Source organism: Lepisma saccharinum, unplaced genomic scaffold, assembly GCF_977018435.1.
Source record: "Lepisma saccharinum unplaced genomic scaffold, izLepSacc3.1 HAP1_SCAFFOLD_128, whole genome shotgun sequence".
Classification (NCBI taxonomy): Eukaryota; Metazoa; Arthropoda; class Insecta; order Zygentoma; family Lepismatidae; genus Lepisma; species Lepisma saccharinum.
Window position 1 is genome coordinate 498873 of NW_028142944.1, and position 19484 is coordinate 518356.

Here is a 19484-nt window from a genome sequence, read left to right on the forward strand (position 1 = left end):
ATCAGCGGCAACTTTTTTTCTCAGCTCTGGTAAGTCCTAGGACAATGAGAAAAAATCTGTGATGTTATGCACATTATAGTCTACAATTATATTTGTGTGTAGTTTTCTAAATATTATTCCTTCATAGTATATTTTAAGGTGAAAATTGTGTATAATAATCTCTCAAAATGACATTTTCGGATATTTATTTTATGGGGAAGGCAATTTGTTTAACACTTGATTTTTGTTGTGCAAGTACCTGTGTACCAATATCGTGTGTCAACATTATTTTAAGCTTGAGACTTTAATCCTTTTTTTCTACAGGGTCATAAACATGCAATACTTTTTGTTAAAAAAATTCCAAGTTCAGGGTTAAATATCTCTGGTGGGAAGTTGTTTAAAATCTGAAATTTGTACACAATACAGTACTACATGATAAGTAGCTTCAGTAAAAATTTTGAGTTTGATATTCAATTGGTTTAAGATATACAAAACTCGTGAAAAATTCAATATTTTGCATAAAATATGGTATTGCTAATTTCATATTTTATTAACATTTTGTGTTAAAATGTAATTTGTGTAATTTGGAATGTCAATCAACAATATTACAATCCTGAAAGGGATCTGCAATAAAGTATATATACGAGGGCGAGCTGAAAAATAAAGCTTCCTATCTTTTTATTTTATTTTTTTGTTAGCTTGTAAACGCATTTTGGATTTTGAGCAACCATACATTGCACTTATAAGACTTTCTCGGTTCTCCATTGAAGGTTTCAAACTTCTATCGCCAGGGTGTGCTGAACTATAGCGAGGAAAATGGCAACATGTAATCATGCAATGTCGGTGTAGCCCCTGAAGTAGCGTGCCGTGATCGAGTTTCTAACCGCAGAAAATGTGCTACAAATTGACATTCATTTGAGACTGAAGGCATTTTATGGGGATGAATGCGTAAACATCAGTACTGTGCGATTTTGGGCTTTCATGCTCGTAAAGAAAACCCCAGCTGAGGAACTCTCAGCGTATGTGAGAGAATGGAGTGGAAGGCCGCATACTGCAACTGATGGAGGTCATCGGAATCCTTCGATGACCTCCATCCACCGATTTTTATTTTTAATTATGTCGCATTCTGGGATAAATGCTTAAAGAACATTCTTGAGAGAGTGTGTGTCTCCACTGGGAGACGACATCGTAGTTGGATAAGTGGGAAAAGAAGCCAAACCAGTAATTACGATGCGATCAGAAGGAAGTCAAACCCGGCGGACTTGCCATTAATAGTACACGGCTCATATTGACTCACACCTTAATTGGAAGCAATGATCAGCGACGTGCCGAAGGTGGAGTTTTGCCCAGTGATCCTAAATTGTAGGACGCCAGATCGTGAACATATCTATGACATGACCCCACTTACGAAATTCTTGGGCACACTACTGGTCACGTTCAAAACATATTCCATTTGAAAATATTCCGTCCACTTTTGAGAATTTCCTGACAGAGCCACTGTTCTATAGAAGCTACCTTGATTTGTTAAAACAAGCGATCATCGTTTTCTAAAAACAATTCATGAACAACGAAACCAAGAATCTAAGTTATTGGATTCAATTTTCTTGAAATCTGTGTTTCTAACCCTTCTGAAACGAAAGCTGTCAGGAGATGTTGCCCCTCAGTAACCAGCAACACATTTTAAGACAAACTTATCAGAGCAGGGAATTTTATTTGTATTTGTATAATTGATTATTGTACGTCGCTATTCTACTTCGAAATATTATCAGGATGCTGTAGATGAACGGAGGATTAGCAAAAAATTATGACGGAACACACGCAAAGAAACATGTCTTACAAGGAATTAGAACATAGTACATAGAACATCTGTCTTCGTAACACTGTATGATAACCACTTCGTCACGGATTCTGGCTGTGCTAGGAGCGAGAACATAGAACATATAGTTTAGAAATGCAGACTCATTAGGTCGGTGCAAGCGTTAGTTTAAAGTAAAGTCGAGTGTTTGGAATGCGTTTGCTGGAAATAGAATAAATAGATGCTACTTATTTGGCTTTCTATGATCTTAAGAGCTGACAGCGTGCAAAATTAGCTGATTAAATTTCACAATAGCCACGTAATCCATCGTACGCAACTGCGGCGGAATGGGGTGGCTCTTTAGGTAAGACATAACTTCAGGACTTTGAAGCAACACAACGTCACTATGAGTAGCTCTACAAAATGTACGTTTCTACAGATGCACTTTCGAAATCCAAATTCGTCCTTCTTTATGTGCACAAAGAAGATGTTATCTGTAGGTATGAAACGCCCCTAATTGCATATCGATTATTTGGGTTTGAAGATGTTTCAGCTATTGGCTGTTTACACCTTTCAAACCATAAATGAACAAGTCTTCTGGCCAAACACGTGCCCTACAGGTTGAACAGAGTAGTAGGAAAATATTGACTCAAATGATAATAGTGGAACTACTTATTCATTAAAACTAAACTAAATTTATAACGGTTATATTTCTACCTGAATTTTGAAATTTTAATTAGGAATTCAACTTCACGCGTTAAACAAAATTATCAGAATAAATTATGAATTGATCAAATAGATAGAAGAACACACAGTTACAAACTTTATGGAGGATTCGAACGGAGGAAGATTGGATTCATAGCAAAGATAACAGCTCACTTCCATTGGCAGCTTTCACAATATGAGTACAATTTGGTATCATTAATAAGAGCACACACACAGCTGAGTATACCCTGTCCCGGTTACCAATGAAGGAAGCGAACGAAAACAACTATCTTGCGCAAGTAGTGACACAAGGCTGCTCCACCAATGAACAATGACAGGGAGAGGGAACGGTATTGCGTGAAGTGGGGGAGGGGGGAAGGCTGACTGTAGTTATCATCCTTCCATCAGCGTGTACTGCTTCGTTCTGCCCACTCGATTTCCACTCTTCTCTTCCGCTATGAGTGTCCTTGCTCCAGAGATATATGGAACAGAGTATAGGCCCCTGTCATTCAATTTCACTTACTGGAATTTATGCAACAAGCAAGGCTTAAGGATACAACACGTTGCTTGAGCTCCTTGAGGTTGAGCCACACATTGAAACATGCAGGGGGCCTCCCCGATGGCGCAGTATTATCGTCGTCGCCTTGTAATCAAGGGGTCCCGGGTTCGATACCCGGTGGAGACACATAGTGGTTCGTATCCCACTTTAAACTGTAGGTCCAGTCCCGATTAGCCTTACTGTGCATAAAGTTGACTTAAAACACCAACTCAAACATGCAGGGCCGGTTTCAGAAAGGAAGAAATTTGTTTTCGTGAGGTGTCTGAATCGAAAGCGAAAGACCACATTTTCGGAATCGCGAACCGGCCACGAACGATTTTTAGCGCTCCGCACATATTTTTCCAGGTATATTGCAACTTGGAAATGATAAAAATGACACGATTAATAACAAAGATAAATGCATGCAAAAATTGCACGTTCTCATCACTTCCTCCAAATTGAGATTACCTAGACTCTATCCAGGGATTCTCTGGAGCAAGCGAACTAAAACGAGTCTGGCCTATCTTCCTGAAAAATTACACAGGCCGGGATTCTGCATCCCTGGCGTCGTAGCAGGCTGTGCTAATCACTCAGCCACGTAGGCCGGCATTTTAATAATCAAACACTTAATTGCTTTGTTAAGGCGCTTATTTAAGCCTAGCTACCGACACACCGGCATAATTACTAATCGGCGTAAAGACTTGAAACTCACGTCAGCAAGACGATAAGGTGCGATGTGTAACTTCTCATTCGTGACGTCACGTTGCTCACTTGTACTGAAGAGTAGTGGTCCCTTTCCTTTATTTCTGACCGACCAATCTCTTTATCCCAATGCAAATATCACAGAGACGACTGAAGGATCTAGCACAGAGTTCTTGCGAACTGAATTACTGCAAAGTGTTTGCAGCTTCCCTGGAGAGCAGCGAGGATGACAGAATTTTCTCGCAGCAACGGATCCGTCAATCTCAAGCGCGTGCTGTTCGTCGGCACAGGTAAGTGCTGTGAGCCATCATGGTGCATTGATTCAATTTTTTTATCGATGTTTGCATCACTTTAAGTTGTTTTTACCTTCAGATGTTAATCGGAACGATGAAGATAACATCCACGCGTTACTCAGGATTCGAACCCAGAGCCACAGACTTCGTAGCTCGATGCACTAACTTCCACATCGCACAGTGTGAATCGTGTAGGCTTAGCCTATTGGAAATTTGCACAAAGTAACACTTTCTAAAATAACCGTAACAAACATATTTACCTACTCTTTAAGACGGCAAATTGTTACACAATTTTGGGGCCTCCCGGATGGCGCAATGGTAGCGTCATCAAGGGGTCCCGGGTTCGATGCCCGGTGGAGGCACATAGTGGTTTGGATTCCACTTTAAACTGTAGGTTCAGTCCCGGTTAGACTTTCTGTGCATAAGGTGGACTTAAAACAACAAATCAATCAACGTTACACAATTTCGTTGCTTTTTTCAATAACTTAGCAACATTAAAAGTTCCGTTGTGATGACTTTCTTCTGGAGGTTTATGAGGAAGCATTTTGCAACAAAATGACCATAAAATTGAACTTTTCTGAAAAGGATAGTGTTCGAAAAAGTTTTGTGGGGTGTTTAGGGGTTGTTGGGGGTGTGTGGATAAATCATTGCTAAACACATTATTGAGTATAGTTTGAGGAAATGCCTGAACAAACAATGAACTTTGGCTTGTCTAGCAATTGATGCCTCCGACGTTAGTGAGACGATATCGTGTCATAAAAAAGTGTGGGTTACGATTATTGTTTCAGTGGTTCGAACTACACTTCAGACCGTAGGACCAGCACATGTTAGGTTAACGCAGAATAACTTTGTCAAAAGTCAGTCTCTGTAAAGTAGTTGGAATATATTAAAATTAAAATAATCTGTTTCTTGCCTAAAGCAAATGTACCGTTGACGCCCTTGTAATGTTTCAGTTTTAAGAAAACGAAAATTGATTGATGGGTCCGTATGTATTAACAACTTACCGAGATGCAACTTTTATTTGGTGTATTCTGTTTTGTTTTTTTAAATTGTAAATTTTATAAAAGGTTAATAATCATTCATGCATGATTTAGAGAGAATTATCTATAATATCAAGATAGTTCTCTCATATTGCCTCTGTGACCGAGGGCGTTTAATAGTTGACTCATGATCTCACCATAAATGTCTCGTGTTCGAATCCAGACCTGGTCATTAGCGTCTTTTTATAAGTATCCCTTCATCAATTTCGTCTTCGCGATCAGCCTTGAGAGAAAGAACGACGCAGAATGAGAAAAATTCAAAATATGAATACAGAAAATTCTCTAGTTCTCTAGCGACTTCTTCTTTTCATTGAAAGTTTAAATGTGGAGATAACATATTTCAGATATTTATTTCTTTATTAAATATACAGAACGATGAAATAATTTGGATTGTGTAACAGCGAGAAAGTATTGGACTTTCAATATTAATTTCAGCACAAATTATATTAATTATTATAGAAGCCTGATTTCATTTAGAAGGTCCCACGGCTTCTTACCTAGTATCTACAGCCCAGGTAAGAGGCCCTAGAACTTACAGAAGTTCTCATCAATGAGCGTCTGACGGGCGATGCTGGGAGTTGAAAGTGACCCAAAAGTAGTGCTGATCACCACACTTTGACTGTGGCCGAAATACACTAGTATTAGTACGTGGTAAAGTTCTTTGCAAAAGTGAGCCTCTTCGATAGTTAAGTGTCAAACGCTGTCGACCGACAACCAAAAAGTCCTGGGTTCTATTCCCGATGGAGGACAAGTTAGCAATGATTCGCGTCCTACATAAATTCCAGACCGGTTCAGATTCCAGCCTATGTGACCATAAGGTGATCATAAAAATTAATTTTGACAAACTTTTTCAAACTTCACTTTGTAGAATGTTAACATCGTTTCTGCTACGGAATATCGGGTAAGGCGGACTTAAGCTCTCAGACTGCAAGAGAACAAAAACTACATGATTGTGGTTTAAGTCCACTTCATGCAAGATGGGCTAATCAGGACTGGACATGCAGTTTAAAGTGGTATCCCTTAAAAAATAAAGGGTGTAAGGGATGTCCTTTCCAGAAGACACTCAAATGTCGACCTCACTTCCACGCAGTACACCCTGGACTGCATTTTGCAGACTAACGAGACTCTGGCATCTGGATCCATACAATCTTCTATGAGACTTGTGTTGCGTTCTGTCCTTGTGCATTTGTGATTGTCTCTTCATTTAGTTCATCTCATCATCATTCGTACTCATCTTCGCAACTACCCAAAAGTGGCAGAAGCGACAAGTAAAACAAATCAATTCAATCAATCAATCAAACCCTCAGAAATAAACTACATGAAAACATAGAATGACTCTTAAACCAGTAGTACCTTCAAACCTTGATGCAAATTAATTTGTTTCAATTCATGTTTTAACTAGCATTCGTGTTTAGTAGAATATAGCCGTATGTAATTTGCATGTGTTTTTGGTTGTTTTCAGGGTATTTAGGTCGTTCACCAATTGCAGAAGCTGTTTTCAAGTATCTTCTGGAGAAGAAGGGTTTATGTAATTGGTATGCAGAGAGAACAACTTTGGAAACCGTGTTCGATCCTCAGAATCCACCACACCCAAGAGCAGTTGAGGTAATGGATAAACATGGATTGAAATATACTCCAACAGCTAATTTGGTAAGATAAAATTTACTCTTCACTTTCCACAATTTTACAACATGAACTTGATATTTCCTTGATGCAAGACAAAACTTACAGAGTTGTGGCTGAAAAAAAAAATTAGATACGCTCTCATTTTATTACTTGCGGAATACTATGAAGTCAACTGACGAATTTTGATTTGTAGTAGAGGAAAACCGCAGTTTTCAATTATGAAAATGTTTCTTTCTATCTTCTATAATCCTTTTCTAACACAGTTGACAAATTTTCGTGTTTTTTAGCATAGCATTGGATTATGTATTGTGCAAGGAGAAGTAATAACATTTATTTTCAAATAAAAAACTACGGAAAAAATATGACCAAATGCAACCTATAATTTTATTTTCTTATATCTGAGGGACTATTTCATGCTTTAGCTCATTGAGACATAAGCAACGAAAACAATATACTATGAAGATAGCCAGTTCATATTATTTTGAGAGGGTTTCTCCGATGGTGTAGTGGTAACGACGTCGCCTTGAAATCAAGGGTTCCGGGTTCGATTCCCGGTGAAGGAACATTGCACACTGGTTCGGAACCCACTTTTAACTGTAGGTCCAGTCCTGATTAGTCTATCTGTGCTGAAAGTGAACTTAAAACAATAACTCATTCAAAATCTTCTGAAGAGAGTTTAGTTAATATTTGCATTCGACATACGGATGTCCCATTGATTTCTTGTTTTTGTCCCTTCACTTTTGGAACATACTGTGACTCAGGTAATATTTGAAGATACATGTTTCGCGTGCTACACGAGCTTTTAGGCATCCTATTAGTAAATAGTAACGTTTAATATGATAGTAGCTATATTTGGGAGGAGGGAGCAAATCTCGGCTTGTGCATAAGAAACTTCAAAGTTCAATTTTGTAAACAAAATAATATTTCTTTTTAAAATTTAGTCTCATTCTACTACATGATAAATAAAAATTGTTCTTTTTTTCGACAATTGGCTTTTATGTACTGAAGAAAACGAGATGTAGTAATTTGTAACTCAAGCATACAAAGTTACAGAGATATATTATATTATTTTAAAAACCTCAATGGAATTAAAAATTTCCCGCCGAAAGCAAGCACAGCTTTTACATTAGAATATATTTCTTATCCAAAGGTATCAGCAGCATGCTCGGAATTCTTCCCACAAGAATGGAGTACATATCAGGAAATATGCAGGTATCGTTTTAGACCCTCATGCCCTGTCGTTGTTTACGTGGGGTCTGAAGGTTTCAACAAAACAATAGTTAGAGTTCTCACGTTTTATCTTTCGTTTCTTCTTCTTCTTGGGGCGTCCGCGATGGCTCAGTGGTAGCGTCGCCACCTTGTAATCAAGGGGTCCCGGGTTCGATACCCGGTGGAGGCACATAGTGACTCAGATCCCACTTTAAACTGTAGGTCCAGTCCCGATTAACCTTATTGTGCATCAGGTGGACTTAAAATACTCAATCAATCTTCTTCTTCAAATTCATAAATGAAAATGAGATTTTTTTCAACCATAGACTTATAGATTACTCTGTACTGAAGAAAACAGTATCGCTAGCATTCGCAGTTTCCGTGATATTAAATTTTATTGAGAACCTTGCAGAATTTTAAGTTTCCTTTCTAAAAAAAGCACAGCGCTTACATAAGAAAATATTTCTTCTCTCCAAAGTATCTGGAACACATGGACGTACAATTATTACCACGAGAATGGAACACATGTAGGGAAATACGAAGGTACTGCTTTGAAACCTCACGTTCTTGCGTTGCCTACATGGTGACCCGATAGAGTTCAAATTTTGCAAAAGAAACCCTATTTACTATTCTTCTCCTTATACTACTTCTATTTGTCAAATATTTTTTTTCCGACGAAAGGCTTGTATTGTAGACAGCACTGAAAAAAATAGTTATAATTTGTTACTCTAGATTTTGAAGTTACCGAGATATTAATTTTTATTTAAAACCTTGCACAATTTTAAACTTCCCTCTACATTCAGGCCTTGTTTCGTAAAACGGGCCTCGGCATTTAAGAGTAAATGTAAAAAAGAAAATAGCCCTGTTAGAGTGTACTGCATAAGATAAAGATAAAGTAGAAAAAGAACATCCAAATTAAGCCAATGTAAGTTATCTGCACAAACTGAACGTATCAAATATATAAATATGAATTAACCACGTAGTATCATAATCGAACTAAAACTCCACACACTAAACTCCAGTAAAGAAAACAAAACATAAACATGCTTAATACTCAAAACCAAATAGAACATTACATAATCGTTTTTAATGTAACATGACAAACTCAAACAGTCTAATCTAATTTAAACAACTGTAATGGAAGGAAACTGAGGGTACCAATCTTGAATAATTCTATTGATTAATTTGGTGTTTTAAGTCCACTTTTTTCACAGTAAGGCTAATCGGGACTGGACCTACAGTTTAAAGTGGTATCCGAACCACTATGTTCCACCACTAGGTATCGAACGCGGGAAATAATTCTATTCTCATAGCTGTAAGAATATTGAAGTGAAACTTTTTAAATATAATATAATATTTATGTAAAGATCGTACTGCAATCTTCTGTGTTAATATTTCAGTTCGAGAGTAAGAAGTACTTTGAATACGATTTCATGCTCTGCTCCTTTGAAAGTATTGTAGCACAACTGAAGGTTTGGAAACCCAAGGATGCCAAAGTGGAAATATTCAAGTTGGACAGTTTTGATCCTAATCCAGAACCTTTTGGAGTAAGTACAAATCATTAGCATATATGTATTTTCAAATAGCATAAGATACGTATATACCAATACATTTTCAAAAGTATGATAACTGCTTTTGACTATAGTTTGAATGTTCAAAAAAGATTGCAATTGCAATCTGAATTGGAAGTGAGAAAGAGTTTCTCTAGGTAGTGACTACAAATTTCAGAGCAATGCAATTCCAATCTTTCATTAAAAACATGACATTTACAACTCTTATTGATTGTGTTTTTTGCTTATATCCTAATGAACAGTTTACAACTCTCTAGAAGTATCCTAATTTCTGGATCATCAATGACAGTGATCTAAAGCAACTATAGTGGATTATTTTTAAACCGAATTCCAAGGGAACACTAAAAAAGTTCGAATTATCCAAAATTAGAATTAACAGAAACATCACATCATTAAAGATGATTTCAATGGGAATAATTGTCTACTCTAATCACTAAGTAATTCAAATAATCCAGGTTCGAATTAATAAGGAATGTTCTGTATTGGCATTATCTCAGGCTCTTATCTACATCCAGAACGTGGGACGAAAGAAAGAATGCATGACTTTGAGTATATGGACAAGCATTTGAACTAAATTTTACTCATTGTTTATGATTTTGTACATATTTCTGTCCTATAACCATGATATACAACCCTTTCTTCTTGCAAACGGAGCCGTCGCCTAATGTCTTGCAACAAAAGGTACACACATTATGATTTAATTGTAAAATTATAACGTTTGTTCTGTACTTAAAAGAATAAATAATTAGTAGCAAATTAGAACATTAAAACCAGTTTCTCTTATAAGTCAATCAAGATTCTAGAGAAGCCTATAGCTTATCTGTTCCTAAATTGTATACGTTTTAAAAACCTCTTAAAACTATCTTGAAATGTATTGTCTGGGGTTGGCTTAGATTCAGACAGACAGATCAATCAATGGATTGAATATTCCATTATACATAAACTTAGCACTTCCTTCAGTTCACGAAATTCTATTAGTGTAGTTTTTGAATTTTCCGAGGGCGTTAAGAGGACTACTTTCGATCTCGCCACCGAAATTCCCGGGTTCGAGTCTCAGCCTGGACATGGCTGTTCTTTGTGAGGGTCCGTTCGCCAATTTCATATTGCCATCACTCATCTTCATCGTCGCTATTAGCGAAACGTTACCGGAGAGTAACGTTAAATAACGAAATACAAATATAAATTTTCTAATGAACTGCGAAATATATTTAGAGTATGAAAGTAAAGAAAAATATGCACATGAAGTGCATAAACTAGGTAGGCGTAATGTAGGTTTTCAATAATTAAGGTAAAAAGACTATATTATTGTTATACAATAAGAGATAATAAAGTGTTTACCTGTATATCAATGCTCATAAATGGAAACTTTGCAGCTATTTGATGGTAAGAAACTAGAAATGCACGTTAATTTTATTCTCACAGAAAATTATTTTTTTACTAAAATCACGGAACTTAATTACAGCTGTAAATTATAATAGTATTACTAATATCTTTACTAAGATTTTGATTAAATCACTTTATATCTCGATTGTGGTTACATAGTACGTGCAAGTTCGTAATCATTATAGAATCAAGATTGGTATCAACATGATAATTAGTGCATTCCATACTGCTCACCATCAATCTTTTAAGAAATATTTATTTGACCTAGAAATAATATGTTTTAAATAATAAACATTAACGTGAGTTTCTTAATATAAATCAGATGTGATTAATTTATGACGCTCCCCTCCCCTCCCGAAATTCAAACACAGCCCTGGAAAACTTAACACGTCATTCTTAGGATAAGCACATGTATTTGATTATTTAAAATTTTCATTACAGTATATCGTAGGTAATTGTTCGTAATCTGTCTCTTTATAGGACGATGGATATTCTGGATACGAGATTTGGTACAAGATATGCCTTAGAAGCTGTGAAGCATTTTTGGAGAAATACAACAGTAATGGATTACCTCAAGCTACAGAGTAAACAAGTAAGTAACCCATAGATTCTTGCCATGTTTTATATTTGGGGGGGATAGTTTTTGCAAGTTTGATTTCAGTAGATAATATTGAAATTTTCACTGCCAGATATATTTTCATTCTTACGTAATTTTTCCTTTCTTATTGGGTTGGGATGTAAAAAATCCTCGAGATTTCCATGGGAGGGACTGAAAAGATTGACAAAGTTCCTTTCACTGCAAATCAATTCAATTTTTGTGTTAACTGCTTTGCAGTATGTCTTCCCACACTTAAATGTGGACAATTGGGAGTGACAGAATGATTTAAATACATTTCTCTGTTTCTCTGTTTTACCAAAAGCTTCTCTCAGGTTAAAGTACAGTATTGTAGCACAACTGTTTATCGTATCATATTATAATTAATATTCATAATTATTAATCACTCTTTGAACATTTTCCAAAGTTCTCGCTGAGACTAACGACGAGACTAATGTTAGCTATCGAGAGCTTAAATATTCTCTAGAAGTCACCTGGTGGATCACCAGAGATACGTTTCAGTTAATCGTCTCCTGGAAAGTTTCTACACTATTTTACTTTGTTCCTATTCTCTGGATGTTGGAGGGATGAAACGCTGTAGAACTTGCTTAGAGCACGGCACTTAATTAAAATAGGTTTGAGTGTTTCATTTATTTTCACTTAATTTATTACGAGTAGGAATTCGGTGTGGTTGAAATAAATTACGAGTGCTACATGTTGGAGTAGAAAAGAGAGATGGAGGGGGAGATCATACTCAAAGTGCACACAGGACCCAAAATATGTCAATTGCCACAAGTATGTTGACTCCAGTAACATATTAAAGTGAATAACCTGCCAATGATGCAACTTTGTTGCAGCAACATACGCACAGAAATGCAAAAATTGGGACTTTATCACATGTTATTCCGTGTGATGCACTGAAAATCAGTGGAGAAACCACATGGGGGCAAGATGCATTGCCGCCCCTAACCTTGTACGGAAATCAATTCTAAGTGGGAACAAGGTGGGGTGGGGGACAAACATTGAAGTAAAAGAAGCGAAACTAGCAGAATCTTAGAGTATCAGGACAAAAGGATACTCAAGATGGAATTAGTTTTCACGTTTTTCTTGTATTTCTTTTCATATGGCCAAGGGCACCTGTAGGGGAGGGGTCACAGAGGGTAAATTGTTCCCCTCGATTTCAAATTTTACACAAATTAAAATACATTTCGTAAAATATTCTTGATCGCTTCGCTCGCAGCCTTAGCTAAGGGACGTCGGGAGTAGGGATGGCCAAACGGATCCGGATCCGAAAAATCCGGATCCAAATGTTCCGGATCCGATAGTTTCGGATCCTATAGTTTTCTTATCTCAATCCCATTATAATAACAGGTGCGGCAGTGAAACGGGCGATTTGGCAACCCTGGAAATAGTAAGTTACGTAAGGAATCTGAAAACGGAAGTGGTGCCATCTGGACAACAAACCTTTACCATTGACACTGATATCGGTGTTCAGTCGAGATGGCGTCGTGGACCGGCGAACAACACGCTTTTGCCGTGAAGGCGTTTTACAAAAAGGCTGCGCGGCCACGTAGCTGTTTGCCATTGGCAAAGGTTTGTTGTCCAGATGGCACCACTCCCGTTTTCTGAATCCTTATATAACTTACTATTTCCAGGGTTGCCAAATCGCCCGTTTCACTGCCGCACCTGTTATTACCACACCTTAAAAGGTATTATGATCTTCGATTACAAAGAAATTTTTCATTTGTTAGTCCTACAAGTTTTTTTTTCAAGTGTTTTTCCTAAAATAATTTGCTACTCATCGGCTAACACACTCGTGCACAAAAATAATCTTACTTGTTTAACATACAATGTCAGAGGTGATTTTGTAAATGCCATTGAAACGAATATGTATTCATTCGAATGTATTGGAAATGGAAACACACATAAATGTGAGACATTCCGTTCCAGGATGAAACCTTTAACACATTTAACAAGATAGAAATGTTATACAAAAATTATACAATTGTTCTAGTTACAGTTTTAAAAATTAAAATAAAACATTATAATATATGCAGTTATATAATTACAAAGTGTAAGACTAACAAGGGAGGTTATCTAAGTGTCCCCCTCCGATTTCCATGAAACTTGGCAGGTGTATAGAGGGACCCAAAGGAAGAAATACCTGTTTTTTTGTTTCGGCTAAAAAAAAACTGTTCTAAGGGGCAACCCCCCTCAAATGTTAAGATGAGGACAAATTGAAGTGGGGATCTGACCCCTGTGTCCCCCTCCGATTTCCATGAAACTTGGCAGGTGTATAGAGGAACCCTATGCCCCCTGTTTCTTCCTATGCCATATTTACGTGGTTTCGGGGTCAGATCCCCACTTCAATTTCTCCACATCTTGACATTTGAGCGGGGGGGGTGCCTCCTAACACCGTTTTTTAGCTGAAACACAAAAACATGTTGGGCCCCTCTATACACCTGCCAAATTTAATTTAAATTGGAGTGGGACACAGGGGTCAGATCCCTGCGTCAATTTGTCTTCATCTTACCCAACTCTGAATAAGGCGTTCTCCTGCAACGTACCTAGAGTTTGATTACCGGTGCGCCAGTGTGAGGTTGCATCTTGCATCCTATCGAAATTTTGGCGAAAGTAAAAATCACAAACAGAAACCAAAAGCAAATTATAAATATTTTTTTAAATAAAATGTCCAGCTGTCTCACTTTGAAAGCTTTTATACATAAAAATTTCACGAAAAATATAGGCTCAACTGATGAAAACGAATGTTGCGAAGGCCAGGGGGAATCACATTGAGGAAAACAGAATTAATTAACATAATGATGAGCAATTTGTCTATTCCTAGATTGCATACTTACACATTGTAGAAATTTTAACTAGCATTTGGTCAGTGTTGCTGAACAGTTCCTAAAGTCTTCAACAATAATTTAAATTTCTACAAGTTCCCATATTTTTACATATATTAGCTTTCAGCACATATTTTGCATATTTTAGTTATATATTTTTTCAATCTTTTAGTATAAGTACACTACATTTATCACCCCTATTTAGCCACTGAACACGTCCGGTTGGCACATGTGTGGTGACAATGGGACTCAACAGTGACCATTATATTATTTTGGACACGTGCTTAACCACTCAAATAGAAAGAATAACACTGCACAAGCTCGATGAGTGAAGTCTGTCGCTTGGAAGCAACCGTTTGCGGAAGTTATTACAATCTTTGAGTGTAGATACTTCCTAAATTAATATCGATGTCCTTTACAGCTGCTGAGGTGTACGAAGTAAAAAAAAAATATGTACATAAGTGTACAAGGGCAAAGTGATATCTCTCCTGTATGACGCTGTAACCTTGAAGCGGGAGCAGAAAAAGGAGCGACTTGTGAAAATTATCACAGAGGCTGCTTCACCCTGTATAAATATACAGGGTGATTGGATATATATATAATATATATATATATATATATATATATATATATGTGTGTGTGTGTGTGTGTGTGTGTGTGTGTGTGTGTGTGTGTGTATGTATATTATATATACACTACCGACAAAAAGTTTAAGACCACCATGAAAAACGGCCAAAAAATCAGTATGGAATGTTGTATGGAACCAACGGTTCCTGTCCAAGAAAGACGTGATGATGATACACATGTAAAATGCAATGTAGTCTAGTTTGAACCTTCACAAGACGCGAAACCAATTTTTTTTCGAATGTGTAGCATGTGGTTGGCAAAATGGAAAGTGACAAAAATGTTGCTGAATTGGCAACATTTTGCAGCTGTGTGCGTGAAACCGGTCAGTACGGTAGCCAGCCTCATGTGCATCCTTATCAGTGGCTCAGAGTCATTTGCTGTTCATGCAGAAAACATTGCGAGCCCATTATTATGTGCGAGGTGTGCAAGGCAAGTGGAGCTGTGTGAAATGGTCCGTCATCGTGGGGAACAGGCGATTTCGGTTGAAAAGCATGCTGTGATATGTGCACTGAAAAATGAAGGTTATTCTGAACGCGAAATAGCAAGAAAACTGAATATTTCCAAGACTGGTGTTCATTGTGCATTGGACAGATACCGTAAAACCAACAGTCATGCTGACCGTGAACGTAGTGGAAGAGCTCGTGTAACGTCTGGAGCTGACGATAGATATATTACAGTAACTAGCAAACGGAACAGGCGCCTAACAACACCAGTCATCGCTGCTTCCCTGAATAACAGCAGAGTGACACCTGTGTCTGTGTGAACGGTGAAGAGGGTGTGTGAAGAAGGGCTGCATGGCAGAGTAGCTGCTATAAAGCCATTGTTACGACGTGTGAACAAGACGAAACGATTATCCTGGACTAAAATGCACCAAGATTGGACTGCGGATAACTGAAAACGGGTACTCTGGACCGACGAATCCAAATATGAATTATTTGGCAGCAATTAGCGAACCTTTGTGCGTCGAAAGGTTGGCGAGAGAATGAAAGAAGAGTGTCTTGTTCTCACAGTGAAACATGGGGGTGGAAGTGTAATGGTGTGGGGGATATTTTGCCGCAAACCAGATGGGGGACCTTCATAAAATTCAGGGAACATTGGTAAAACAAGGGTATCAACAGATATTGGTGCACCATACCATCCCCTCTGGTCGTCGTCTTGATGGTAATGGGTTTATTTTTCAACAAGATAATGATCCCAAACACACATCTCAATTGTGCACACGGTATTTGGAACGCAAGGTAAGAGAAGGGGCATTTGTTCTTATGACGTGGCCACCACAGTCTACTGATCTTTCTCTAATTGAACTGCTCTGGGACCAAATCGATAGGGACATCAGGAAGAAGTTACCCAGCAACACTCAACAGCTATGGGAATTCATCAACGATGCCTGGTGTAACATTCAACCATCCTATCTGGACAAACAATTGGAGCGCATGCCATGTGTTTGCGCTGCTGTCATTAAGGCCCATGGCGAACATATTGATGAAAGCAAAATATGAGGTGACATTAGTATGTATAGTGGATGTACCTATGTTTGTACATTGTCAAGCAGATTCTTACATCTGTTTCTTGTACATTAATTACGAAATACATTCATTTCTACTGATTTTTGGCACTTTTTCCTGGTGGTCTTAAACTTCTTGTCGGTAGTGTACCTATAGGGTAAAATTTCAGTAACCACCTAACTTCTCTAATTCCCTTATTTTCTTATTTTTCACATTGATACTAACGTATTCTGCATTCCTAAGGATTCTTGAAGGTGGCATTTCGTTTTTTCCACGCAAATAATCTCAATTTTAGACATATCGAGTATTTTTTTTTTTTGTTCGCTTTCGCTTTCGTTACACGCAATATGGAGGAGAAACCATGACTAGCGTTGTCGATGATCAGTGGTTATGCAGTGTTACAACCTCCTTCATTGAAAAATACCTACTTTCGTGTTACTGATTTTGTATATTTTTCCAGGTTCAAAAACCCCACGAACTATGCACAGATAGCCCCACGAACCATTCACGCATAGTCCCATGAACTCTTCATAAATAGCCCCACGAACCATTCATAAATAGCCCCACGAACCATTTCCGGTAAGGTTAGGTTAGGTAGGATCACGTATAGGTTGCAATAGTTAAAAATTGGTTTCGAAAAAAATATGCGTAGCCCCACACACCATTCTCGCATAGCCCCACGAACCATTGACACATAGCCCCACAAACCATTTGCGGAAACGTACCTTCTTCAGTTACAAACACACGTGTTTGGAAACACTGACCGGGATTGACCGGGATTGACCGGGATTACGTCATCACACACAGGCTACATCCACCTGGAAGTAAATTGATGCCAGACCTTTCGTACATCGGTCACACATTTATATCGAAAAATAGATGATTTACCGACAAAATTCAATGAACAATGCGAGAAAACACTTCCCCGAACTTCCACAATTATAAATAAACTGCATTCGGTAAGTAATTTCTCCTGTAAAATTGAAGAAATACGTTTTGCGGATACGAAAATTTTACCATCATGTGGGATGGCCAAACGGATCCGGATCCGAAAAATACGGTTCCGTTTGGATCCGGATCCGGATCCGAAAATTCCAGATTTGCGGATCCGGATCCGATAGTTCCGGATCCGAAAAATTTTGGCATCCGGATTTCGGATCTGCTAGGATCTGGATCTGGCCATCCCTAGTCGGGAGTCGGCCCTGGGAGCCCAACGTTCTAAATTTTAAAAAAAATGTAAAAGCGAATGCCATGGCGCCCCGTGAAATTATTTTTAAATCAATATTGTTTTCAGTTTGCAGAAACTTGGATCTAAAATTTTCTCGCGAGCAAAGCAAGCAACATGAGTATTTTCTGCAATGAATTGTAAATTACCAGAGAGAGAAGTAAGACCAACTATGTAGTACTTCACACTGTTGCTGTCTTAAATGTATAAACAATTGTTTGGAGGAAAAGGTTGTTATGAGGCGGACGAATTACTCAATTAACTGTGTCAATTGATGAACCAAAATACATCAAATTTAATTTGATGCGTTTCGAGTTCTGTGTGTGTTGAGTTGGTGTTTTAAGTCTACTTTATGCACAGTAAGACTAATCGGGACTGGACCTACAGTTTAAAGTGGGATCCGAACCACTTGTACCTCCACCGGGTATCGAACCCGGGACCCCTTGATTACAAGGCTACGACACTACCACTGCGCCATCGGGGAGGCCCAGAGTTCTGTGTGTGGTAGGAGATTTATTTATTACATATTACTACTAAATACTGTATAGCTAATTTAAGTTTCCTGTTTTTACTATATTAATATATAAACATGTCTGAGGAAAGTGGTTCCATAGTGAGTAGTTGTACATAATTCAGTTGGGAACGTGACTCTCGTTAATGTTGTAAGTAAGTTTCAACAGAAGGAAATTGTGAAAGCAGCTTACAGTAAATTTCAAAGTAACCGGAACTTTAACTCAATAATGGTGCCTGTAAAAGAGTAAATTTTGACCAAAGATAATGATTCCCTTCAGAATGTTAATCATGGATTATACAATACGCAGCATGCCATACCACCATATCGTCTATGTTTATATATCTGCTGCTCCATTTCAAATTAAAAGTCTTAAGTTTACTTCATAATTAAATGACCATTTTCTACTTTCACCCTCGAAAAATCTACTTATTGTTAGGCACCATATTGTGCTTTCCCTATATTTTGTGGCTTTTTTCTGCTTCTATAGCCGCAATACCAGCAATGATCCAACTACTTGAAATTTGTTGACTTCTGGCAGCCTGATATTGAGAGAAATTTAATATAAATATTGATGTTTCAACCTGCATGGAAGTTATAATTTAACTCAACCTAAAAAGATTTTTCTGTATATTTTCAGGTTCGATGAAAACTTAACTGCAACTGCTGTTACTCTTAGAATGTCTTTTGTGCATTGATTGCCACAAACGCCTGTCAACTTGTGTGATTATTTCATGGCAAGGTGTTAAATGTATATTTAATTAGCCAACACTACTTTATTTCGCAATAAGCGAATAGGATCATTCCATTTCAAATTGACCAATTTCAGAAACATCCAGGTCATAGTTTTGGATTTGGATGAAATTTGGCATGATGGTTCAATCATATGTGAAAGGCTTGTATTTTAAATATTAGGTTTCTCCGAGGAACAGTTCTAGAGTTGTAGCATGTGGAAGAAGGTGGTGCGCAACAGAAAATGGGACCCAAATCTGAGAATTGAGCCTCAGAGCTAACTTCGGCACTAAATAACTTCGGAACTATAGATCATAGCCTAGTGATATTTACACAACAAACAAACCTCCAACCAATGAAAATGTAAATTGCATCAGAATACCCTCAGCTTGTTTACGTTAGCAAAAATTACCTCAAAATATGTCTCAAAAACCCTTACATGTAAAAAAATGCATAATTTTTGTGCCTGCTATTACAACTGTAATACACAAGGAAGGCGGATTTAGTTTTCTAGTAACCCTGATGTGAGGTCAGTATGCACACATTATGTTGTCTCCATATATGTATATCACTCAGTCCATATTATATGTTTCTGAATATGC

At 37.6% G+C, this 19484-nt stretch overlaps 1 protein-coding gene across 1 annotated transcript; it reads left to right on the forward strand.

Annotated features, from left to right (window-relative positions):
- Positions 1 to 3871: 3871 nt before the first annotated feature.
- LOC145982338 (low molecular weight phosphotyrosine protein phosphatase-like) lies at positions 3872 to 19028 on the forward strand. The gene is made up of 5 exons (XM_083115899.1): positions 3872 to 4009; positions 6515 to 6702; positions 9288 to 9434; positions 11322 to 11433; positions 18791 to 19028. The coding sequence occupies exons 1-4, from the start codon at positions 3946 to 3948 to the stop codon at positions 11427 to 11429; spliced, it is 507 nt and encodes a 168-aa protein (XP_082972025.1). The 5' UTR covers positions 3872 to 3945; the 3' UTR covers positions 11430 to 11433; positions 18791 to 19028.
- Positions 19029 to 19484: the final 456 nt, after the last annotated feature.